The sequence below is a fragment of the Copadichromis virginalis genome, linkage group LG13 (assembly GCF_057382275.1).
Source record: "Copadichromis virginalis isolate Kocher_CV1m ecotype Utaka linkage group LG13, C_Virginalis_male_GT1.1, whole genome shotgun sequence".
Lineage (NCBI taxonomy): Eukaryota > Metazoa > Chordata > Actinopteri > Cichliformes > Cichlidae > Copadichromis > Copadichromis virginalis.
In genome coordinates, this window is record NC_140630.1 from 18495545 (window position 1) to 18522359 (window position 26815).

Below are 26815 nucleotides of genomic sequence, written 5' to 3' on the forward strand. Positions count from 1 at the left end.
CATACTGAGAGCGATTTCGCCTTTGACGCAGGGTGCGTGCGCGTTCACGCAGCCCTTCCTGCTTCCGTAGTGCTGCCGCCAGAAGGAAGGCTTATAGAAAATGGCGAGCCTGTGTAAAAGGCAGCAATGCACAATCGACAGATACAGCATTCGGAAGGAACTTGACTCGTGGCCACACAAACTCATTCAATGTGTAGGTAAGGATAATGCTTGTTGCACGGCACACAATTGCACGGCTTGAATTTCACTTCTGTTTGACCTTTATCGGTGTAAATAACCATCTATTACCGCACTCACTCGGGGCTTCTCCCAGCGACTTTTTGTCCTCAACTGTTTCCTTCACACGGCAGCCAGCAGGACTCGTTAGTTAAATGTCGCAGTTTGCGACAATGTTGCATTACTTGTTGGGTCCAATTGGTGTTTTTATCGTCCATAATGCGTCGACTGCAGACTTTAGGTATGTAGTGGCGTTACGTTAGTTTGTTTAAAGGGCGCCCTGCTTAAAGGGAGTGTCTCTGTGTGTCGGCCAAAAGCAGTCGTTTTCTAAAATACGTCTTCCCGTTGTTGTTGATACTGTATGTTGGATGGGGGAGGGCGACATATACCCTTGAGGTGATGTTTTCAGTCAACATTTAGCCTACTTGCTTCTCAAATTGCTACTCGAGGATTCGCATTAGTGAATGGAGGAAGTGGCGGAGACCCCAATGCAGAATCTGTTTCCCTTTTCGACGATATAAACTTCTCCAACATTTGACGTTAAAACAGGTAATTACAAAAGCAGTTGTTGGCTCTAGGTTTCGCGTCCATTGCATTGTGTGTATCGTCCCGGGGTGGAGGGTGGGACCCCTGATTTTTCCGTCCAGTAGTGAACATGGTAAACATTATACCCCTTTAAGATAAACATGGAAGCATAGCACCTTAATTCAGTTAGGAGTTGAGACAACCACGGCTTAGTTGAAGTATATAAACTATGCACATGAGTTCAGCTACATATCCTCACTAGTCTGTGTGCAGTGTGTTACCTGTCACTAATATCCTGCAGCCAAACACGGTGTTTGTGCTCAAACAAACAAGAAAACAATCACACACAAAATATTTCACAAACTCACTTAGCCTGGGATTTCACCCTGATCCTTGTCATACAGGTACATTTAAACTTTACATTTAAACTGTAGGGGTGCTGAATGAGCCATTTTAAACCTCTCTATCAGGTTTCATGGCTTTATACTTGCTAGGTTTTTTTTGTAATGCACACAAAACAGATAAACGCTACATTCTTAGTGATAAAATAGCCTGTAAGAACAGACGCAACTTGAAAAGCTGCACAAGGCATGTGCCTAGCACGGTGCAAATACATCCAGAGTAGATCAACCAAACAAAATGCTTCAGTTTCTGTACAAATGACAAATGATTGGTGTGCACAGGGGTTAACTGTGGTGTCCGGTTCTAAAGTCCTCTGTGGGCAGTATGAAGTTACCTGGTTCCTCCTTTTCTACATCACCATCTAATTATTTTTTCCCACACATAATGATAGGTGGCCGGTGTTTTTATTAGTAGTTTTACACTGTTTGACCGAGTGGCTTGAAGTAAAAGAAGGAGACTCCATTTGAGTCCATTTAAATCCATGTGACTCGGTAACATAGCAACAGCCAGTGTGGACATTTCACTGTCACAGATTGATCAGATGAGAATCACTGAGTTGCTCAGTGAACCCGGTTGTTATCGTCAAATCAACATGTATTTTTTTTTTCTTACTTCATGTAAGGACACATTAGAAATGTTTTACGCATATTCTGACAAGAATACAGCACGGGCTGTTTTTGGCTGGATAGAACTATACTATAACTCATACTTAGATATTACTGTAGGTTGTGAGCTCCCTTTTTGGCACAATTGTAAACAGATTTGAAAACAAAGACTTGACATAGAATACACAGACTATTTTAAATCTCAGGACCCTACTTCTCATGTTCTCCAAATGTCACATTAAATTAATTTCTTGTTATGTGGCTGCTATATATAGATCATGCTGAGACGTATAATGACTAAGCAACCCATGCACAGTAGTGTGTGTGTGCATAAAAGCTAATGTTTTAAGTTTTCCTGTTATTTAGGAATTCTAGAGTTTGGATTGTCATATATTCTCTGCTGTTGGCTTATTTAGCAGTTGGTTAAATTCTGATTACATTATTAGGAAGAGAAGAAAAGCTATTATCACAGACCAGCAAAACCTGTAAAGGTTTAGCTGTTTTAGGCATATGATGCTGTCTGTTTTAAATGCTAAACCTTAACATGAACTATTGGTTATAACACTAAAATGTATAATATGTGGAATGAATAAACTTATTCCAGCTGCAGTGCTAGGTGAGCGCCGTTTTAGTCATTGCTAAGAAATTGGAGAGAGAATAGTAGCTTTCTGACTAGCTGCAAAGCCAGGACTGTTTGGTTATTCAGTCCCTCCTTTATGATTGACAAATGTCCCTTGTGTTTAGGCTATAAGTAAAGCTGCAAGTGCATGACAACAGCATCAGTCTGCTAGCTGTAGAATGGCATATTCTGTCCAAGACAACAAGGACATACTTTTGTTTGACTTTTTGGTGGAGAGAGCTGCACGCCACCACCCTGCTGTTGCTGAAATGGACATTTTGTCTTTGTGTATTTAATGTGAGGACTAAAACTGCAGGGCAGAGACAAGCACAATTGTCCCATAGAACAGCGGCAACAATTGTCAGTATGTTTGCCTATATATGTGTTCATGGGTCCATCAGCCTCCAGATGCAAACTGTGTGGCTGAAAATGCGTGTTCTGTCTGGATTTGGAGAAAATTGGACTTCAACCACACCAGCTAACATTCAAAAATGCCTGGAATGTTAGTTATTCATGTTTGCCTTTGACACTTGGGTGAGTGGGTTGAAAGATTTGCTCAAACAAATAACAAACAAATCAATATTGACATCAGGCATATTGTCTTGTTTATAGTGCAACTTGGGTATGGCCTGTTTTCTGCTCTAGCATGCCCACTCTGTTGGCCTAAATCTTCCTAATTTGCAAAAAGAACTGGCTGATTTTTCGTAGCATTTTGCAAGACATGACCAACAGCCTCTGTGACTGCCTTTTGAGTGTGGGCTTGCCTGTGTGCTCGGGCATTTGTGCATCTCATATTTGTTATTCAAAGTCATGCTTTGTGCAGCATTACACCATTTGAATGTCAGTTTGCATCATATCATATTAAGTATTCATAGTATTTTTTTTTCTTTCCCTTGCTGTAGTTGTCCAAAGCTGCCAACTCATTGCCTGATCCAGCTACAGCATATTGCTTGTTATGAACAAAATCCATAGTGGCCAAGTCAGGTTTCAAACGCTGCTTTTACTCATGCCCTTGTAACTTTTAAGCTTATCTGTTGACCTACAGCGAGCTGCTTTTTTTGTGGGTTGCAAAGTGAGGGTAAATGACTTTGATTCTGATGCATGCATCAGATTGAGCATTGCTCAATCATCCAGGTAAGTAAATCCCCCCAAAAGTTGATTCTGTTCATCTGGACGTAGCGTTTTCAGTGGGAGAAATGTTTCGTCTCTCATCCAAGTGACTTCTTCAGTCTCCACTGACTGCAGGTTTCCCCAGTCTTATAAACAGCACATTTGCATAATGACTGAAACTAGCACCACTGAAGGAACAATGGGCTGTGAGGTCAGTTCCTTCATCATAAATAATTATAATGAGGGAACTGACCTCCCAGCGCAAATACTGTTTATAAGATTGGGGAAACCTGCAGTCAGCTGATACTGAAGAAGTCACTTGGGTGAGTGACGAAAAGTTTCTCCCACTGAAAACGCTACGTCCAGATGAACAGAATCATATTTTGGTGACATTGATTTTGTTAGATTAAAAGCTCGGCCTCTGTGTAGTGGGCAGACTTGGGTTTCAGATCATCATATGCAAAATTATGTTCTCATGAGCATCAATCTGAGGATTCTTGTAATCTCAAAATATGAGTTGTTCAAAGATGAAAGATTGACAGTCAGTTGTTGATCATGTAGTATTCCCAAACTTTTTCTGTTAGTAAAACTGATGTTTCCCACTTAAAATATAAATTCCAACTAAAAAAATGTCATCTTCATCAACTGTATTACTGATAAATGCACTGGTAGTAGACATGTTACAGATAACGTCTTGCAGCTATAATAGCAGGCCTAATAGCGGTTACACCAAAGAAAATCAAGGAACAGCACATTATTTCTATGAAATGATAATAGCTGAAGCATTTATCAGTAATGCAGCTGATTAAGTTTAAGTCACGAAGGATAGATAAGACTTTTAGTATTATCCCAATAATTCTGCTGAAGTGTGGTCTGCATGAACTCATCAAATAGCAAGTGCTTCATTATATCGTGATAGGCTGTTTTCTGCAGACCAATTAGCTGCATATGGAGGTTTTCAACTGCATCAGTGCTTAGTGCGTCACGTTTAAAGATTGCAGTTGTTTGTTCTCCCAGAGATATTAGGTCACTGCAGTGTACACAATAAAGGGCATTTGTTTCCTGATAGTATTTCATTCATGTTACCTGCATGGGCTGTTCTTGTTAGATAGAGGAAGTTGTTTTTAACATGATCACCTACTGATTAGTTTCTTGAATTTTCCTTATCATACAATTGGGGATGTAGTGAAATGTGTGGGGCCTGAATGATTATGTCTCTTGGAAAGTGAATCAGTAGTCTGAGGTTGTGGCCAAAAATGATGGCTTTTGCAAGGTTTATGTTGGCTTCATAACAATTTGAACCTCTTCTATGAGTTTGGAGACACCCCTTCTGAGATAATGTGTAGAACATCTTGAGTTGGGATTTCCTTTAAAGAAGCACTCTAAATAGAATTAAACTGATTTTGAGGCTCTAACACATTTTTTGTAGCTAACTGGAAGCAATGGTTCTGTACTGTTGTACAGTGTCGCGTAATCGATCAAAATACAGTATTTCTTGAAAGATTAAAATTGAAACATCTTTAACCAGCAGCTCACATGAGATATGTTAGTATTGTAAGATTAACTTGAACTATACAACATTAGGGTTATTATACAAAACAAGATTTCACTACAAATACACAGTTTAGTTATGTATGGAGCCTCGTTCTGTGTGTAGTAGCTTCCTGCTGTCACTTTCCCTTTGCCTTATAGTACAGAGGGGTTTAGGCAGCAGTGGTTTGTGCTTAATGCACTCGCATATGCTTAATGCTCTCATAATGCACTTGTGTTTGGGTCACATGTTTATAATAAGCTAGAATTTTTGAGTATTAAGTGACTCATAGATTTGCGTCAGGTTAATGTATATTACATTACTGAATTAACTACATTGTTATGAGCATGCGTGGTGTTGTGCACTTACAGTGTGGTGCAAAAATAACAAGGGGTTTGCTCACTGCTTTTGTGCATAGGCCCCTTAAAGGAAATTGCCTGAGGTATGCAGGAAGGACTCCTCTTTTCTTTTTTCTTTTCTTTTTTTCAAATCATGCATCAGTAAAGTACACCGCAGGTTAAAGTTAGGATTTAGTAGGGTTAAGTTGATCCTAAATCTGTGGGATTTCTTTTTCTAAATGCTTTGGGAAGGACATGTTGTCACACACTCCAAATCTTTTGGTCCCTGATTGGCTACAGATGTAGGTCAGAAGAAGGCTAAAGCAGATTGAACAGAGTTGCTGCTCACCGTCAGCCTGCATAAGCTCCACGAAAATACCTACAGAGTTTCATGGTAAACCTCTGTGGGTAATATTGGCTAGGTGAAATATCTTTTTTTTGTTTCTGTGGGTTTCCTGCATGGAAAGTCTTTGAAAGCCAATCACTTACAGAGGTGCCCCATTGTAAATGGAAGGTTTTTCAGGTGCATATGCATAATCATAGCTCAGGTTAAAGATTCTTACTTTATTTAAAAAAAAATCTGAAATACACTTCACTGCAATTAAAAAAAGAAATGTCTTAATAATGATTCCCAGTTATTGGAGTAATGTGGGAACAGCTGCGTTGAACTGAACGTCTTAATAAAGCTCATTAAACCACTCCATAAAGCATGGTTGCAATTTACAGCTTTGTTTTTACACATTAATACATCAGCTATTTAACATCTATTTAATGTGCATTATAATGGTAATAGTTACACCGTTTTAATTTCTTAGTGCAATTTTCTTTTATTCTATTTTCAATGTCTTTAATGTTAGAGTCAAGAAACCAAAGTCTTATTTTATTCTAAAAATTGCTGTTCTCATTTCATTTTTCATTGCAGCATATCTAATCAATTAAGTGGTGCCTTCACTCAGCTAGTTATTTGAGGCAAGCTGCAGTATGTATTTACAGTAATAAAAAAAAGGGGGGGGGGGGGGGGGAGAGACAGAAGATTGCACAAATAAATAAGGGCTTGGCTGTCTGGTGTTATTGCATTGGTGGATGTCCCTTCAGATGGGAAATGCACATGCAGCAAATCCTTCACATTAATGCAAACTAGTTAAGTGCAGGTTACGATAAAGTTTCTGGGTTTTTTTTGTTTCGTTTTTTTTGCATGTTGGTAAGTTTAACTGTGGCTACACAAGACATTGGCTTGTTGGTGTTTTCCTGCTGCTTATTAGGCATTTTAACTGGAGCCAATTTTTTTTAAATGTTTACAAGCTCATTTATTTTTTAGGGCTTGCATGACAATTCTGCACTCTTATCAATATTTTATCCCTGCTCTTCTCACGTTGCCTTGCCGGTCCCAAAATGGTTTGGTTTTAAAGAAGCTTGCGGGTGGGTGTGTTTTCACCAGCTACTGTACTGGTTTGCTTTGCTACTATAACACTATAATATTGCCCCAAAGTCATAGTTTAGAGTGTGACACATTTTTAAATGCTCTAAACGGTATTCCTAAAAAGTAGTTTGATGTCATCATGCCGCACTGTCAAACGAAAGTGGATGACCTACTTTTCTCCTCGTGCCTCTGAAATATTTCAGAAATACGATTGGATAGCTTCAGCTGAAGTCCTGTGCACTAACCCAGAAACAGAATCATGCTGCAGCTATAGGCAATGCTTTGCTTCACTACTTCATCCTCCTCCCCTCTCTTTATGTTTGGCTCTGCTGAAAAGTGGGTGGGTTATTTGCAGGGAAGCAGTGTAAGGCATTTTAACAGATGACAGCTTTTATTCAATTCACTGTGAGATTTGGAAGAGAGTGGATGGTAAGGGCTGATAATTTTATCACCAATTTCTCTGCTCATGTGTGAAGATGAAGTGTTAGTATGCTTTTGCTATGATGTGTTGTCAGATCAGTTTAATCAATTTGGCTGATTTAACTTGATTGATGCTCATTTCATGCAGGCACAATAATTTTTAGGCTTTCAGTGGTACCGATTTATGTTTTTGTGGCCATGTGTTATGTGATGTATGTTTTTGTCACAGTGGTTTGAGTCAGTACTTTTGGCCTTAAAGTGGCTGGCACATTTGGAATGGTGCACTCTCATTCAAAATCCAGTTCAGCTGACAGATGTTCTGTGTGACCTCTTTAGTGGTTGATTTAACGCATGTAGTGGTTTTGGATTGGTTAATCTGACCCTGCAGCAGTAAGAAGACATTTCATATTGTGTTGGTGCTCTCTTATGATTTATGTAGCATAACACATTAGATCTCAGAAACGGTCTTTGCAACATATATAGCTGTATCCCACCGAGTCCCTGAACTGTAAACAGTCATTTAGAGGACTGTGAAGATTAGTTTTTGTTTGAATTCATCATCTCCATCAATCTATAGGGTACTTTGACAGAATTACTTAGCAATCTTGTTACTGGCTGTTTCTTTTTGATGTTAACACCATACAGTCATTCTCAACTCTGTAGGTGCCTTAGTTGCTTGGCAACAGGATGGAGGGCTAGTATTTACTGATGAAGTAAAAACCTGCAAGGCAAGAGGATGTGTGTTAGAAGAGAGTAAAACGGAGCAGTTGTCAAGTTGAAAAAGAAAAGAGAAGCAAAATCAAGGCATTTATTATTCGGCAGAAACATAACATCTCATTAGGACACACTTCATTTGTTAATTTGATTTATCCATTGTATTCATATGTGAAATTTTGCTTGCTGAGTGCCAGTAAACTACTTTCACATAAAATAACATCAGTCAATGGCAGTTGCTAATATTTGTCTATTTTATCGCAATATAGTTTTCTTTTTTTAAATTTCGTTTTTAATTTTTGACACAAACAGAGACTGACAAAAAATCCAAACAAAGAAAAAAACAACAAAATCACAATTGTATCAGCATTAGCTACAAATAAAATCAACATTGGCTCGTAAATTAATTAAATGGGTTCAAACTTTATCATTATTATTATGTTATTATTATTGTTGTTGTTGATGTTGTTATTATTTTTAGGTAAACTTACCTTTTTGCATCGTTTTAAGACTCATTTTGAACTTCCTATGTTTTTGACTTTAGCACAAACACTTTACTGTGAGTGAAGTTGTACACACGTCATGTTATTACTGCTGATAACAAATATATTTATTGAACTTCATGTGTTTCTTCAGGTTTTGAGAGCATTCTCGAAGGTCTTTTTGGTTCAGCGCTGGTAGAGGACCTGAAATCATTTAAGGGTAAGTGTCTTTATTGACCACAATCATGCAAGTGTATGAACAACAGTTTTGTGGTTTCAGTGTAATCTGTTGTCTTCTTATTATGACAGTGCTACTGCATTGTACCATCTGGTACACATTCACTAAAAACGAGACACTGTCACTGCCTGCAGGGGGAAAAAAATGGCTTATGTCTTTACAAAGTATGTGTTTTGGATGGGATGTAGCCAGTGTAAAAGTCTCCAGTGCCCTACAAAGTATGTGTTTTGGATGGGATGTAGCCAGTGTAAAAGTCTCCAGTGCCCTACAGTGTATGACGTTAGTGAGACAATAATAAGCATTATTTGGGTTGTGTAGTGAGTAGACATTGTGCAGTAGCAGTTGCTGCTTAAAATTCAACTGAACTGATTAAATGAGTTCCTGATTTTTGTCAGTCTCTCTAAAGCAAATCAGCACATATTCATGATGGCCCACTACTTCATTTTATTCATGCGGTTCTGTTTAGAGCTTTGTTTTTGGGTTGTGCACAAATGAATGTGAGATTTAAACATGAAAATGGAACATTGTAGGTTTGAAAAGAACTATTTCTAATGAAGCACTTTACTCATGGATAAAGAAAATGATAACTGAATGTTGATAATAATACCGACAGGCAAAACAGAATGCTATATATTTTATATGTACCGGTAGGTATTTAAGTTATTTTTGTTTAAAATTAGATCGCATTGGTAGAGCAGAACCCAAATACTGTATTATTTGTTTTTCCCACTGGGTATGTATTCGTTTTTTGATAGGTTCAGATAATAGTTTTTTTTGGATTGTATTTAATACACATATGTAAGCTCAACCGTAGCATCTGACACTTTTTTATTTGCAAATTTAATTTCCCTTTTTGGCATTGTTCTTTCTTTGAAAAAGAAAAAAAACCCCAACAACGTCATGGCATTACTTTCCTGCCACAGTCACTCCCCTGTTTTCATCTACTTAGTTGAGTAGGAGAGACGAACACCAGTGGCAGTTGTGACTGAGCTGTTTGCACATGCCCAGTTTTTTGTAGTTTGTTACCCAACCTGTGACTGTACATTGTTGCATGTTGTCCCTCCTTGCACTTGCTATTTAGCTTTAAATCAAACCCTCTGAGGTTTTGTTGTCTTTTGTTGTCTTTAACCTGTGTGTATAATTTAGAGTTTTTTTAGTATATTTTTTTGTTAAATTATGGTTGTGATTATGGTTGCTAATCTTAAGACTCCAAACCAGTGTTATTCGCTGCAGATATTTATATAAAAAAAATGGAGGGTGGGGGGGATTTTAAACAAATATTGTCCAATGTTGACTTGGTAAGATTATATTGCTTAGTTGGTTAGAAAAGTGAAAGAACCATGATTTTTGTCATGTTGTGTTGATTGTCATTGTTTTTTTTTATTGATATTTTTTTCCTGCAGACTTTGAGCCTGTAGCAGTGTCTGATTGGTCATTTGATGAAAACTGTCCCTTTTGCTGTCTGAGAAGAGACAAAGTCAAAGTAAGAGTTCTGTTTTCTTTCTTTCTTCCTTTTACGTTTTGATTTCCAGATTTTCATAGTTCGGAAACCTAAACGCAGACTTAAATCTGTTGCCTTTATTCTTTCAAACGCTGGCTTAGATGATGGATAAACGTTAGTAGTCTGCTATGGCTTGTTTAGTTTTAGTCACATCTGTAATCCATCATGTTTCCCTACAGTTGTTGGGCTAATTAATTTGATGTAAACGCTCATCTGAAGGATAGAAATGTCTTTATACGAATCCTGTTGAATGCCTGAAGGTCACCAATTTAACAGTTTTCCAATTTGACAGGAACACTTAATTGACTTAAACAACAAGGGGCTGGAAGATACATCGAAACCTCTACTGGGTAAAGATCAAATCACAATCAGCAGACTAGAGAAACAGGCTGAGGAATTTCTCAATGCAGTCCTCTGCAGAAAAGGTGAGTCTCAGAGGTTTAGTTCTGAGTGGGTAAATCAGTGTTTTTCATTGTTATTACACCAAAAGCATAACACAGGGAACCTGCCTGTAAACACAGTGGTGCACGTTATCCATCCCTTAATAGGCTTTTCTGTGAATGTGTGTGTGTGTTCACTCACACTGCTTCTGCTCTTAGTTTATAACGTCTGTTTTTTTTAAATCATTATTTTATTTTATTTTATTTTATTTTATTTTTATTTTTTTATTTCAAGGCTATAAATAAGAGTTTTTTCCTTACTGTTACAGTATCCTTCGAACATAGTTTGGATGTTTGTTGCATGTTCATTAACCATGACTGATGACTTATTAAAGGAATGCTGACTGAAAAGTATTTATCTCTGTTTTTCTTCCTAGATGTGCCAAATTTCTCAGACCCACAAATTCCAGTAGTGGCTCGAGAGATTCTTCAGAAAATGATCAGACAGTTTGCTGCTGAATATACCTCAAAAACCAGCTCCCCTCAGGTCAGTTGCTCAGATTCCCAGCCTCACTCTGACCAAAGCCTGTCGACCCCACCTTTGCTCTCAGGAGTTCCTCCTGCTACAAGCCCTGCTGCCACACTGACTGGGCCAGCACACAACCAGAACCCCGTCCTAAGCAAGCTTCTAATGGCTGATCAGGATGCACCTCTGGACCTCACCATCAAGAAGCCCGTGGCTGAGCCCAGTGAGCAAGGTAGTGTGAAACACATCTACCACAGAGTAGTTTATTAAGTACTGAGCTGGTGCACTGGCTGGATTGTGGTCAGAACTTAACATTGAATCTACATTTCTTTTCTTTCCATTTTTAAAATTAGATGGAGTTCTTGATTTATCTATCAAAAAGAAAAGCTATAGCAGCAGCCTGCCTGCCAATAGTCCCTGTCTTTCTCCGGCCACAACCATGCTGAAGGGGTAAGAACAGTTTCTTTCTCTCTTTTCTGCGGTACTAAGACGGGTTCCTTTTATCAGCAGCAGTTTGTTACGTAGTGAGTAAATGCGGTTTAGAAGTAATTTACTAGCTTGACTTTTCTTGGTTTTCTTTAATTAATTTCTGGCAAGATACAGGCAGGCCTTATGGTAAATGTAGTTTACTACATGACTCGAAGCATTGCTGATATTCTTGCGTCTATATACAGCGATAAACCACTGTAGCAGATTGCATAATGCGTAAACCCACATGAAACTGTTTTGGTTTTTTTTTTGTTTGTTTATTTGTGTTTTTCAGAATAAAAGATAATGCGGACTGAATGTTATAGGTTATACTAAACAGTATTTATAGGGGAAAGTCCCACTGATGAACTAAAGAAGAATTTCAGGGACTTAATTCTTTCTGTCAAGTAAAATGAGAATGATTGATCAGTAATTTAAATATTTAATAATTATCTATGGCATTGCCCAAGCACCTATAACATGAGTTGTTTTAATATTGTACATGAACTTGATACATATTCTTGGATGTGGCTTACTCTATCTTCCATTTAAGATGTACAAATTGTGAAACTCCAAATCAAAGGACCCCACCCCCGCTCTTTTTGTTTTGTTTTTGCACCCCAGCAGTGTCAGGCTGTGGAAACTGCTGAGAGCTCTGCAACTGATTTCTTTTTTTGGGGGGTGGGGAACAATATAACTTGATTAATTGAATAATTAAGAATAATAATTTGCAGTTGTTTTGTTTTTTGCAACCTAGAGCTTGAGTTTGATAGATTGCAAGAACCCTTTGCTGGCTTACTCTTTTATTGCTGTGCTTGTTCAGTGGTAACGTCACGCATAAACTGTCAAGAGTTTTTGGTGCATTAGTTACTTTGTATGTCATAGATCTTGCGCCCTGCATCTACATCTACATCTACATCAGACTCCCTTACTGCAGTTACAAATAGTCCATTCTCCTGGGCAAGCTTTTTGAGCCACAGAAATGCCAAGTCTTCAGTGTATTTTACTAAATGCATCTTCTTTGTTTTTTATTTTCATTGTTTCTTTGCCCTTTCTTTTTTCTTTTTTCCCTTATGTTTTATGAAAAAATAAAAAAAACAACAGCTATTACATCAAGCATATTTAAAAAAAAAAAAAAAAAAAAAGTTTAACTTGAGTCTTTTTGGGGTTTTGTTTTTTGTTTTTGTTTTTCAAAAGCCATACACACATTCACAAAGTTGTTCGAGTGATGTTACCAAAGCAAGGTCATATAATAAAGGAGTGGCCAACATCCTCCCCTCCCCACCCCATCCTCCCTTAGTAAAGAGAAAAGGGCACTGTGCAAGCTCTGCTTACACCCAATTTCCTTCCATCCAATCAGGCGATCCTTGAGAGCGGACGGGCATGTCGGGCTGTTTATGAGGAGCCTACAGGATGGGAGGAGGAGGGAGAATTTCGGCCACTCCACCTGTTATAAGCCTTCTTCGTCTCTTGCATACTCACTGCGCATCAAAGAGGAACCCGATCTGGAAAGCGACCCCGAGTCACCCCTCAGCCATAACCAAAGCTGCAGCCCCAATGACGTTTTCAGAAATGCTTCCGGTTCCTGGAATTCCAAAACTCATTTGGGAGCCCTGCTGAAGCTCAAAACCAGAAATGAAGCTAGTGAGCACCTTAAAGATATACCAAGGTTGTTGGAAGCTGCTGGACTTTTGACAAAGTCACTTGCCTGTGAGAAAGGAAACCTCCAGCAGGCCTGCAGAGACCAAAGCCTTTCTCTGTCTCATTCACCGTCCTTTGACCTAAAGATTCCCCAGGTCCGAGTTTTGGCTACAGGAATAGATTCGTCATGGGACTCCGTGTCCACTGACTATTCAGGTTCACTTTATGAGAATGGCCTGGGTAAGAAGCTTTGTTCCATTCTACCCAGGCAGATCCAGAAAACCACCACCAGCAGCAACAGAGGTTTAAATAGCTCAGGTTCGGAGAAGGAATACTGGAGTTTTACCTCTGACTGCCAAGCTTTGGGGGGGAACTATCCAATGGATTCAGAGTCAGACCTAAGTAACAAGCAGCCTAGGAAGAAACGAGGGCGATATCGACAGTACAACACAGACCTGCTAGAAGAGGCCATTGTGGTGGTGATGGGTGGGAAAATGAGTGTTTCTAAAGCACAATCGATTTATGGCATCCCGCACAGCACCCTGGAATACAAAGTTAAAGAACGTCTGGGGACCTTAAAAAATCCTCCGAAAAAGAAAATGAAGCTGATAAGCCAGGTGGAAGAACCCAGCGTTTCACTGTCCCCCAAACAAAAGGATCTCCAAAATTCCCAGCACAGTCTTTATGACAAAAAAGAGAGTGCTTCTGAAGAGAATGGGACTGATTTTCGTGACGGCAGCCTCTTATCAAACGAGTGACGCATCCATAACATACTAACTGTGGTGTCCTTTTTAATCATTGTGTTTGCCAGACCGTGGCAATACCCGTCTTTATTGCATCTCTAATAGTTCTATTTATTATTAACTTATTTAATTTTTATCACTAAATTTAGCACTTATTACATTAAAAATGTTTGCATAGGGCGTAAACACACAAGTGTCTCCCAGTAGTGTATGTTGTGGCTTGGAGGGCATGCTTTTTATTTTAGAATTATTGAAATACAATAGCATGCTGGTAATTAAGTTTTAGTTATTGATTCAAATTAAGCTTTAAAAATTCACTCCTTGCTCTGTTCTTTACAGAGCCAAACTGAAGCTTGTACAAGGATGTGGCGCCCCATAGTGTTCTCTCTTAATATTGGTCATGTTCAAATGAAATAGTTCCAAGTACGCAGAGCCTGTAGTTTGGGTGAAAACATATGAAGTAAATTAATGCATGGAATGACTAAAAGTCTCAAAGTTTACAGATAAAACATCCTAATTTCGCTCATCCTCACAAACACAGTGGTTTTTTTCCACTACTTCTACTTAGTTCTGTACATTTTACTCTGCCATATGGTTGGCAATAGTTTCCATTGCCTTCTCAGGTTATGTTTAAAATAATGCATTACTACACACACATCTAGACAAACAGTTATACCTCAGCTACATACCTCAGCTAAATCATTGCCGAAGAAATCACCTGTAATAGAAAGGGATTGAATACCCAAATAAGCCTTTTTAATGGTAACATTCAGGATGTCATACTGATGAGTATGTGTCCTTCTCTCGTCTTAACAACCTTATTTTCAGTAATCTGTAGTATTTCAGTGCTAGTGTAAGCCTGCAGAGCATTACATTTCTATGTGATTTTTTTTTTCAATGTTTTGGGGGTTTTTTTGGTTGGTTTTTTCCTCTTTCTTCAAACTTCAGGTATTCTATCGTGAGATGTGATACAAACCTTTCTGCTATCTTTTGTCATAAAAATACTGCATACCTATAATATACACATACACCCATGAGAGATAATAAAATAATATTTTTTTCTGTCATTCTATAGTGAGGATCATAACTGTAACTTGTTAACAGTTGTAAACAATCCAGATTGGCTAATGTGGTTACAACCATGCCTCAGTCCATGCTTACCCTGTTTTCAAGTTGCCATGGCAAAAATTCAATGAAAAAATACATTGATTGGCTGTATTCATTAATTGAATGTAAAATGGTAGGTTAGGCTTTTTTTCTTGTTACCGTTATGGCTTCTGTGAATAGATTGTGCATTTGCACATGAGTGCACACATACTGGGATGTGTGGGTTTTTTTTTTTTTTTTTTCCCCAATTGATTAGATGATAGTGTACCAAAAATGTGTTTATATTTGGACAACAACAAAACTACAACCACCAGCAATTTTCCTTTCTTGAAACTGACTATGTAGGGTAGCGGGTTGACAGTAGAAGCAGCTGTTAGCTGCTTCACTAAAATTCACGATGATGCCATTTCATTAAAAATAACAAATACTTAAAGTGCTGTTACCATGCGGAAAGGGCTGCATTTAAAACCTCTACAGAATGCCTTTTTCATGTTGCTATTTTCATTGAATTTTTGCCTGGTTTTTGACCCAGCCTTGCCCATTAGTTTGATCAGGACACCTCCTTGTGCATTATTGATTACAGCTCAGGATGCTAAACATTATGGGCTCATGACCCATTATTTCTGTCAGGTTTCCATACAGGTCTAGCAAGGTTTGGTAATGAGTCTTTGTTTGTTTTTTGTTTTTAAAGATTTACTGGGTTTTAATCATATTTGCTGTCATATTACAGAAACTTACACTACACAGATGTAGTTCAGGGCCTTGCACATTTGTATTTATACCACTGTAACAACTCTACTGTAACTATAATTATAATATAGTAATCCTCTGTTTATTCTCCACCTTTAGCTATTATTTAATAAGTGTTTTTATGGTTCAAGGATATTAACCCCAGATTTAAAAAACAAACATGTAATACATCTGAATCGCTTACCATGGTTTACAACATAATACCCAGTAGTTGCTTCAATTACAGATGTACATATACAACTAAATCTAATCACTGATTTGATTTCAGTAATAAAATTATTTTTGCACTGACAATCCTCAGGCATTGCTGAAATATAAAACTTTATTGTCTAATGCATTTAAGTTGATATACTAAAGTCATAAAAGCGCTTTTGGGTTTATTGAACATTTATTGATTGCTCCTTACATTCTGTTGTAGCAAATCCAGTGGTTGACTACCTCATCTGGAAAGCCGATATCACCACTATCACTGTTCTCAAAGCTGTTTTATGTAGCAATCTCATGCACACAACACTATACTGTAAATTTCTTTGTGTAAAGGCAAATGATTTAAAGCAGAGTGGTAATCATATTGATATAAGTATAAAAGTTAAACTATATATAAATATTTCTGTCTATACTTTTTTTTTTGGGTATGGAACAGTTTAGGGAACTTATTCTGGTCGTGACATGATACATTTCCTCTGCGTTGAAGGAACTATGTTGCTAAAATGGGTTAGAACCTACTTCTTCTTAGATACCTTCCAAATTTTATTATATTGTCGATTTAGTATTTATTAAGCTTTTTTTTTTTTTATTAAAATGTAACGTTAACACTTAAATTGAGAATGTAAACAGCTTTAATTAAACTCAATGCTTCTTAAAATAATAATAAGCCTGTGTGTATATATCTTAAAAGGTTTATCTAACTGTTATAAGAGATAGCTGCGGAGCAAGACTGTACTAATTTATTATGGGCAAAGTTTTGCATGTGAGGACTGAAGTCGCTCTACAAGCTTAAATGTTGAGACTCTTCAGCTGATTGCGGAGTATCCTTATCCATACAAATATGTACAGATCTTGTACATTTTATGTCACTTTAATAGCATATAAATGAATGGCACTGGGTGTATTTTTGCATGATTGGACTAAATCATATTTGTCATTTGGGGATTTTGTTCTGTATAGTGAAGTTTATCTTTTGGGGTTGTTTTATTGAATACAAACAATGGGGTGTTGGTGTGTTTAATGTCAAGTAATCACTGTAAGAAGTAGATTCTCTTTGAGCCTAAAATATTTCTTGACCAGTTAAAAATCTGGTCAGTGGTTAAGGATGTTATAAATGCCCTTGTATAGCAGATCGTAATTTTGAGATTATTTATCCTCCTATTGTATTTAGTATTTAGTATTTAGTATTTATTTATTTATTGTCATTGTCAAGAACAATGAAATTGCGTTTGGGGCTTCCATACAACCCAAAAAAAAGAAGAAAATAATAAATACCCCTTAAAACCCAAGTGTACATATTTAACCCAGTGTGACTCCAATGCAATAAGACAATCCTTAGCAATAATGTTCGTAGAAATTCAGACAAAGACCTGAGAAACATGACAAAATACAACAATGCAACCCATTCAATATTATTGTACTGTGAGATATGATATCAGATATGATAGTTATCTATTTAAGAAAGAGGGGGGGGGGGGGGCAGGAGGGGGAAGAGAATAAAGATATGATGCACCAATGCAGACCAGTTCATTGCTATTAAGAAGTTGGATATGGTTATTGTCCGTGAGAGGGGGGCAGAGAGTTCAGGAGCCTCACAGCCTGTGGATACAGGCTGTTGGCCAGTCTGGATGTTCTGGCCTGTATAGACCTGTACCTTCTCCCTGAGGGCAGCAGATGGAAAAGGTGGCGCGCAGGGTGATGTTGGTCCCGCAGGATACTGTGCACCCTCCTCAGACAGCGAGTGGGGAAGATATTACTGATCTCTGGCAGACTTGTTCCAATAATTCTGCCAGCTTCTTTCACCACCCGCTGGAGTGCTTGCTGATCGGCCTTGGTGCAGCTGGGGAACCACACTAGAAATCCATACGTCAGAACGCTGCTGATGGCACAGTTATAGAAGTTCAACATCAGAGGTCTGGGAATGTGTGCGTTCCGCAGTCTCCTCAGGTAGTAGAGGCGCTGTTGGGCCTTCCGTACAACTGAGGTGATATGGTTGCCCCAGGACAGGTCCTCGGTCACAGTTACCCCCAAGAATTTAAAACTGCTCACCCTCTCCACCGCCTCACTGCCAATGAAGAGAGGCAGATGGTTGTTATGGCCCCTCTTCCGGAAATCTACAATGATCTCCTTGGTCTTTTTGGTGTTTAAGACCAAGTTATTGTCGTGGCACCATGACTCTAGTTGTTGCACCTCTGTCCTATAGTTTGTCTCATCATTGTTGGATATAAGTCCGAGCACTGTAGTGTCATCTGCAAACTTAACAATGAGATTGGACGCGCAGGAGGAAATACAGTATACAGTGTGTAAACTTTGTGAATGAGTTTACTCATCCACAATTTTCTGCTTGTGAAATATTGTGAGCTGGTATGTAATTTGGTTTGCTTGTGCTTGTTAGATTGACTACTTGAAGAAAAAGTACTTGGTTTTGTAGCAATGATCAGAGAAACAGAGTGGAAAAACCCTCAGGGATGAAACTCTCACCAGTAGTTATTCAGGTACTCCACTTTACTGCTTAGGCTTTGCAGGGAGGGATGTGAAGTTGACGAGCTTAGCAAAAAAATCATCAGGTTCTAGTTGGTTATTTTTATTTAATCTCTAAAATGTATTTTTAAAGCTCTAAAATTTACTTTTGAGATATTTGACATGCTGTACAAATAGCTTCATGGTTAGAGCCAAAAATCCTGCAGTACAGCTTTCCATCTTTGACTACTACACTACACAATGAATATCAGGGATTCAAGAATAAGCCCAGAAACGTCCTAATAGTCTTTCTGCTTGCTGAACATTCATTACAGCCTTCACACCCTCATTTTAGAGAGTATACAATAAACCTTTGTGATATAAAGCTGAAATTCATTAAAAAAAAACAAAGTCACCATTATGTTGTCTTGCTCATGCTTGTAGTGCAGTTTACTGCTAGTATATAATAACCGGTTTGATCCATGAAATTTCACTTTGTTCCTTTTTATGTAGCTTCTAACACAGAGGACGGGCATAGCAAACCTGATTTGTTATGCAGCCTTAGCTTGCTGTGGCAATAGTTGTTCCAACTTGAACAAAAGACATGAAAAATTCATGTTTGTGATGTCAAAATGAAAAAATGTTGTCCAGTGTTGCTTGGCAATGTAGTATTAGCTAAAGTTGTGTGTAAATATGATTTATAGTTTATTTTCAGACAAAATATAATTTAGCACAACTTCATTTATTTCTGACTTGTTGATCTTTTACTTGGCAGAATCTGCTGCTCCCACAAAACTGTTGGTCTTTTTTTGTTGCTCAGCATAGCTTTGTAGCATATCACCTCATGAATGCAGAATGCAATGTTTTCTTGTTTAAAGACCCAAAGTGCAGCTTCTGAAAGATCTTTTTTTTTTTTGTTAAGCAAAGAAAACAACTTTTCATAGTCGCAGATATATTTTTGGCATAATGTTATGATTTAAAGGCTCTTAATGTAGTAAGGTATCGGGATTTTGTAATAGATCTATTACATAAATGTAACTTAGAAATAAAGAGCGATACTCGTTTGGCACAATTATTAATTTTTTGATTTGCATTGGCATAAATAAAATTTTGGTATTAGAGTAACGTGTTTTTTTAATATCTTTAGTTATGTTTGATTTTTCTTTCATTGGTTTGTTTTATATTGTGAAAGGTAACTTGAGCATTTGTCATTTAAAACAAAACAAAACTTGACATATAAACTTGACAAGTCTGATATATTTGATTTTTGCCCCTAATGTAGTTGGTATTATAACTAATATGTTTTCGACATGGTTTAACCAAATGGGCTACCATTACTTAATGTCTTGTGCATGTATGATTTTTTTTTTCTTAATGTAAAATATAAAAAACTAAAAAAATAATGGCTGTAATTGGTCAAGTTCACTGGACAAATGATTTGCTTCTAAACAGTATCACTTATTCTTCTAATAAATAAATATGAATAAAAAAAATATAAACGTGTATATTATTTCACACAAACATAAATCTGCTTCCAGGTTTTTTTAACTACTAAAGATGAAAACTCACTTATCTGCAGAGCTCGTATCAGTCAAAAAAATGAACCAGTGTTGTCTAAGATTGATGGAGAATTTAATGTTTCCTTCTTCTTTTCCTCCCAGTGAGTCTCCAGACCGCCATCTCGCAAAGGCTAAAGACCTGCAGTCCACCTCCACTCTGGAACAGTTCATGGCCAAGCTCTGCCCCCACCATCAGAGACAGATAGTAGATGCCATAGGTTTTCTACAGACGGAGATCAAAGCACTTGCATCCTCCAGTACACATAAAGCCTCTAACTGTACCTCTGGTGTCAAGGGAACTTCTTGTTCCACTGCAAAATCCAGTGCAGTGACTCCTGAGAAGTCACACCCCGAGATAAGATTTCCCAGTGAAGTCACTTCCAAGCCAGAGGTCCCAGGCAGTTGTGCAATGAAAAATGTTCCAGAAAATGCTGTGCCGCTGAAATCGTCTATAACCCCTAGCACTGTTTCGGATCTTCGCAGCCCTGGGTCAGGGAGTAACCAGGCTTTGGTGACCCCCATTGCTCATCCAGTAGATGCAGAGAACCGTCATGGTGATCATGCACCTCTTAAGATCAAAATTATGACCTCTAATGATGCTGCTGGTAAGAAGCTGTGTGTGCTCAGTCCCACTGTTTCTACTCACTCTGACACTTTGGAGGAGAGACAGAACTCTGATTCATCCACCAGAACAGAGACTCAGACTGCCAGACTGAGCTCTTCTGTAAAAAGACATAATCAGGGTAGCCACACACATGAAGCTAGGCAGAGGGTAACTATTGGACACCCCAAAGATACACCAGCAAAACTGTTTCCCGTCAACAGTTCTTCAGACTCTGTGCGGACGGCCAGGAAGACCATCAGGTCGTCCTCTGATCATTGGACCAAGGACTCTCCATCTAAAGGAATAGTTGACCCTGATCTTGGCCACTGTGACATTGTTTTTATTGACAAATCAATTACAGAGTGTGTTAAGGAGCCGCGGCACAGCATGGTACCACGTCGAAATGCCAGAAAAAGCACCAGAGGACATTTGTGGTTGGGGCCAGATGAAATCTGGGAGTTAAAAACTGTTCGTACTTTGGCTGGAAAGGGTAACTGTCCTAATCCAATGCCAAAGCTCACACCATTGGTCACTCCAAAGCAAATACTTTCAAAGCCTGAAGGTGTGCCACCTGTGGATATGCCTTTTGTTGGATCATGCACGGAGAAAATAAATCAACAAATGCCTACACAGGAGACAGATGATAGTGTGATACCAGGCACAGAGGATATCATAGAGGTAGCAGCCAGTAGAGTAGATATTATAGTTGAAACTAGTCAGACAGATCAGTGTCAGAACAAGGGACAGTCTAGTCCTTCATCTCCATTAAGGACCCCAACAGAGAGCCAAGAAACCGTTAAAGACACAGAAGTAGAACAGGATGCAGTTGCAGATGTAGGGATGACTACAGGAAGTGATGAAAGTGTTGATCACGCTACAAATGAAGCAATAAAAGAAACTGACCCAGAGCCTCAAGAGGAAATGCATGAAAGTACAGAGGAAACAGTGGCAGAAACAGCCCTTGAGCCATTAGAGAAAAATACCATAGAAGAACCAGAGTCCCAGATTTCATCAGATGAACTGCACAGTAGTGAACCCGTTCCCCAGCAGAATAGCATCACATTGAATAAAGTTGACGAAGGTAAAAAGGAAATAATGCCAGATGAGCAACCTCAGGAACTTCAGCTAGAGACACGAATACACAATGAGAACTGCGAAGGGACAGATAGCGCTAATACCACAGTTTCAGTAGAGGAGATGATGACGAAAGAGACAGAAATCGAAACACCTGAAGTAGTTGAAAGTGTTACGCCTTTAGAGATAGAAAATGATAATGATAGTGACTATGATGTATCCTCAAAGTCACTTGACACACTCTTGAAGGAGTTGCCACCTTGGCGTAGGAAAAAAGGTAGCAAACCTCCAGTATCAAAGCTGCTGAAGCAGACAGAAGTGGTGATAGTGGGTCATGTTAATGGAAGACCCGTATCTGCCTCTGACAGGAAATTGCGTCGTAGACCAGGTAACGCCACATCACCTTGTAAAGCTGCAGCAAAATCGAGTCAGAATACATCCAACAATAGTTTTGAGGTAACTATTGTCTCTACCGCTAATGAAAAGAATATGAAGAAGCCGTTACCTGACACACGCATACCTAAAGACTCAATTGAGACTGCTGTCATTGAGCAGGTGACAGAACCCCCCCCTGACACACAGTCAAGCCCAAATTCAAAGCCTAAACAAATCCAGAAACAAAAGAAAGTCCTAAAAGATGATCAGCCTACCGATGATCCTCAAAACCCTGAGCCCAAACGTCAGCTTAGATCTGCAAACCAGAAGCCACCTGAAACTCCAGTATCGAATTCTATTTCAAATCCTGCCACTCCCATTTCATCTCCAGAAGCACCCCCTGAGCAGCTTCTTTCCCTCCCTCTTTCTTGTCCACTTGCTGTTCCTGCATCTCCTCTAAACGAGTCCTGTGATCCTCCAACCTCTGAACTGTCTCAACCAAACACAGTAACTGAAACTGTGGAATTAAACACTGAAAATACTGAACCAGTAGAAACTCCATCTGAAGAAATGGAGACGAATGTTGAAGAGCAAAGACTGCAGGCCAGACAGAAACTAAGATCTGCCAAGGTTGTAGCAGATGACAGTAAGAAAGTGCAACTTAGCGGTGAGGTATCAAGTCCCGTAAAGGCCGAATTGCAAACACAGATTATGCCATTAAGAAGTAAACGGGTTCTTCAAAAGAACACAGAAGCAAGCAATGTTGCCGTGCAGCCAAATGTAGCAGCTTTAGAAGACGGGTCAGTAGAAGATAATGATTCATCTGTAACAGAAAGAAGAATGCCATTAAGGAGTGATGAGACCAGTAAGGGTGAAATAGCCTTGCAGTCTGTTACTCAGTTGCCACAAGTGGACAACAAAAAATTAGCACTAAGATCACAAAGACTGATCCCTGTCCCCTCTACTAGTGCTTATATTGTAGCCCCAAGACAAAACGATGTAGCTTCTCCTGTCAGAATAATGCCAGAAAGAATAACTAAAGCTCAGGTGAGGTCCCCCTCTGGGTCTGTTGCATCCGTGTCCCACAGTTCACACGGCCCTATCATTACTCCTAGGCATGAGCCCCCAAAACAAACGACTAACAAATTCTTTGAGACTTTGACTGCAGAAGAAAGCCAACAGCTAATTACAAATCTGAATATTAAATATGATAAAATGCAAAAAGGTTGGGTGCAAATGGATAAGGAGGGTCAGCCAGCAGCAAAATACAAAAACAAAGCAGACCGGCAGGCAGCTATATGGAAAAGTAAGCGCAGGGCACGAAAACCAAAATCTGCAGAGCATCAGAAATACTCGCCAGTCCAAATGCTTTTTATGAAAGGTTTTAATCTCTCCAACATTTGTCGCTGGTTCCTTGAATCAACGGAAACAAAATCTCTTGTCATCGTGAAGAAGGTGACCACACGTCTTCCGTCAGAAAGTCAGCTGTGCTTCCACAACTCGTCAAGTGCGGCAGGGACGTCTCAGGGTGTATTTCCAAGCGTACAGGCAGAGCGCTTAAAGAAGCATTTGAAAAAGTTTGCCATTGCCTCTCCTGTAAAGAGCAACCCCAGGAGTCAGAAGCTGATTGCTAGAGCACTGGAGCAAGAAGCAAATGCAGTCAAAGGGAAAGAGAGAGGAGATCTCTCCAGTAGTTCTCAGAATTTGACAAAGTACTCCTCTGCCAAAGCTTCTGCTCAGATAAGTGAATCCCAGAAATCCTCTGGAAAATCAAAGAATCCAGCTAGCGCAAGGATCCTGAGGAAATATTCTAATATTAGAGAGAAGATGCAGGTTCAGCAAACTACTAGTAGACTGAAAAAGGCATCCAAAATATTAAAAACCAGCAAGATTAAAAGACTTGCCACCACAAAGTCGTCCTCCAAGTCAAATCTGAAGCAGTCTCTTAAGGCACAAAAATCCGCATTACCTGTCAGCAAACGAATGAAAGAGTCATCGGCGAAAATGGAGAGGCGAAAAATATTGGCTAACAAAAAATCAAAGCAAACTGTAAAATATAAAGCTGTGAGGGCTCAGAGCAGTGGTAGAGCTTCAAGAGATACAAGTAAAAAGGAGTTGCCTAAGAGATGTTCTCAGAGACTTGGGTCTCCTAAAATAGCCGAACATAACCCTGTCGACACACCTAAAGGCAAAGCGGACAACAAAAGGCACACTGAAGCAAGTTCTGCAAAAATCCAGTCGAAGGAGTCGTCACAGAGTACACCTACTGAGATCAAAGATGCAGAGAATGCTGCTGAAACCCCACAGCAGAGCACGGATGTCAAGGTGCCAACCTCACCTGACCAGGTGCTAACAAGATCCCAGAGAAAAATGGAGGCTGCTCTCCCTCCGAGCGGGAGCCCCAGTCATGTTTCAAAGAGGGCCACGAAGTCCTCGACAACACAGCATGCATCTCCCAGATCAGTTAGGAAAACTGATGAACCTACACTGACGAGAAGCGGAGCTTTAAAGTCTCCGGTAAAAAGAAGTCCACGCAGTGCAACAAAACTGGCAACCAAGAGGGCTCTGAAGCTTGCAGACACCCCAGCGAAGCGCACAAGGACATCACTCTCAAAATAAGATTGAGACAGAGAGATCATCTTTATTTAGAAGATTTGCCTCTTTATTATCTTTTATCTGGAATATACTCCGAAGGACCAAACCCAGTCTATTTTGTGTACTCACCAAACTCTTCAGAGAATACCTTTTGCAGTAGGTAAATGTGAAGAAGAAACACATTTGGAAATTTGTTTATCAGTCAGTGTGAAAATGCAAATGTGACGTATTGTTCAGATTTCTGTTTGTTTTTAGGACTGAACACCAGTCCAGCGTGATGTCTGGCAGTTGTAGCCGTTTGGCTTCATGTTTCAGCGCTCTTGACACGGCTGGAGATGACAACAGCCTAACAAATGTTTTCAGAGTTAGGAGAACAAGCATCAAACTGGGATGCATAAGAATTTGTTCACAGTCCTTTTGTTCCCTTTTTTTCCCCCCTTTGCTGTTTTTGTATATAATTATCGTTTTAGATGATAGCATGCACTGCGTTTAAGCTTCCTATGTAAGTTGGCAGTTTGTATCTCCAGCCTGTGTTCAAATCACAACAGCGTGAATATGTGACTGCTGTGACCAGGTGCCTTATTTATGAAGTGTAATGTAATAGAATGTGTTGCTAAATGTGAAATCTCCTGTCCTCTGCTTGTAACAGCTTTCAGTTCCCAGAGAGGCAGTCAGCATTAATTTGCTACACACAGTGTGTGCAAACTGTTTCCGTTCCGCACAGTATGTGCCTCACACTTCATCTGCAAATTCTCACGTTGATTTAGGCGTTCAGATTTTCGTACTCATCTTCCACCTGAGATTTATTTTGTGCCCATTTTCCCACAGCATTAACATAAAATTATTCTTATTATAGTTGTATTAGATGTTGAGATCTGAATTGTTAAGAGACATGCGTGTTATATATGTGTCATGACAAAAGTTTGTAGCTTTTTTTTTTTTTTTTATGTTTTTTGAGGTTTCGTCACTATGTACCTCCACGGTCACTTTTGACAATTGCACCCAGTGTTACCTGCACATTCTGGTGACTTTTGAGTATTTTACCTGCGTCTGCATGTGGTTATTCTTGTTAATGCTTAGACCGTTTCACAATGCAGCCATGAAACCTCCCATTAATATTTATGCCCCTAAATCCCGTTTGAGAGTTAACTAAAAGCTGTAAACTATGGGAGATGATTTGGGAATTCTAGCTTATTCGTCAAAATTCCTCCAAACAAAGGCCTGAACAGTTTGTGTATTTATTGGTAAGTATGTATGAAACGGTAACGGACCGTTGCATTAATCGTGTTTCGCAAGCTGGATCTAAAATATTTGGGGTTGCTTTAGTCCCTTTCTGAGTTGTGCATCCAGGTGTTTGGCAGTTTTACTTTTTATGGTCTCTTTTTTTCCATTTCTTTGTTTTATTTTCACTGACAGTTAGATGTTCTCATAATGTGACGTTTGTTTACTTCCGTCATAGTAACTTACATTAGTGTATTGTCAAAGGAAAAAATACCATTTTAGCACAGTTTTATTATTATAATAATGATTATGATCATTTTCTTTAAGAGGATAAATCATCTGTAAATGCAAAACAGGTCTACCATGTTTTTATTGTTATTTAAGAACTCCATTTAGGCTAATGGATTTAGCAAATGTAAAACAGCCCACCAAATACCAGACTTGAACATGTTTATTCTTTACAGTTGCTATTTAAAGATTTTCATTTTGTATATTAGAAAGAAATACCTGCTTTATTTGTGGTAATCCCAAGAATGATACATCTTTATGTTAAGAACTTTGTATTTTTGCTGGAGTTGATATAAAGATGTTTGAATTTTATGCATGTTGTTTTTTTGTTGTACCAGTGTTGCTTTATTACAGCCTCAACGGAGGTGCTCACACAAGTACATGAAAGTGAAATGAATTTCGGGGCTGGGGGGGCACTGAACTGTGTATTATCAGTATTTTAAAAATATTCACAAATCATCACACAGTCAGCATCCTGAATATTCACGTGAACTTGACAGTATGGTTATGGTTAGTGTAGTTAACTAAACTAAATACAATTATTTTAGTAAAGTAAAATAACAACTTGAAAGCCACTGAAACAAAAATAGCAATTATTCAAAAGCTGTGAGAAAATCTGAAATACAGTTGTGGCACTTTAGGACCTTGGATGCTTCCCCCTGATGGTAAATTTTTCAACTTTGTAGTTAACACAGT

The 26815-nt window shown here is 38.8% G+C and overlaps 1 protein-coding gene across 2 annotated transcripts; it reads left to right on the forward strand.

Moving 5' to 3' along the window:
* The first annotated feature begins 83 nt into the window (after positions 1-83).
* On the forward strand, positions 84-26431 carry LOC146695519 (uncharacterized). 2 transcript variants are annotated; one of them, XM_085477740.1, is made up of 7 exons: positions 84-197; positions 8537-8602; positions 10024-10103; positions 10414-10546; positions 10939-11259; positions 11381-11477; positions 20065-26431. In XM_085477740.1, exons 1-7 carry the CDS (start codon positions 101-103, stop codon positions 24632-24634), a joined length of 5364 nt encoding a protein of 1787 aa, XP_085333866.1. In that variant the 5' UTR covers positions 84-100; the 3' UTR covers positions 24635-26431. The 2 variants fall into 2 exon arrangements, with proteins under 2 accessions (XP_085333866.1, XP_085333867.1); XM_085477741.1 differs by having other exon boundaries at positions 142-193.
* Positions 26432-26815: the final 384 nt, after the last annotated feature.

Bases quoted from the DNA above. Each gene is read 5' to 3' on its own strand.
- LOC146695519 (XM_085477740.1), top strand. From the start codon at position 101: ATGGCGAGCCTGTGTAAAAGGCAGCAATGCACAATCGACAGATACAGC. The intron at 198-8,536 runs GTAAGGATAATG...GTGTTTCTTCAG, and splicing joins CAAACTCATTCAATGTGTAG to GTTTTGAGAGCATTCTCGAA. The intron at 10,547-10,938 runs GTGAGTCTCAGA...TTTTCTTCCTAG, and splicing joins TGCAGTCCTCTGCAGAAAAG to ATGTGCCAAATTTCTCAGAC.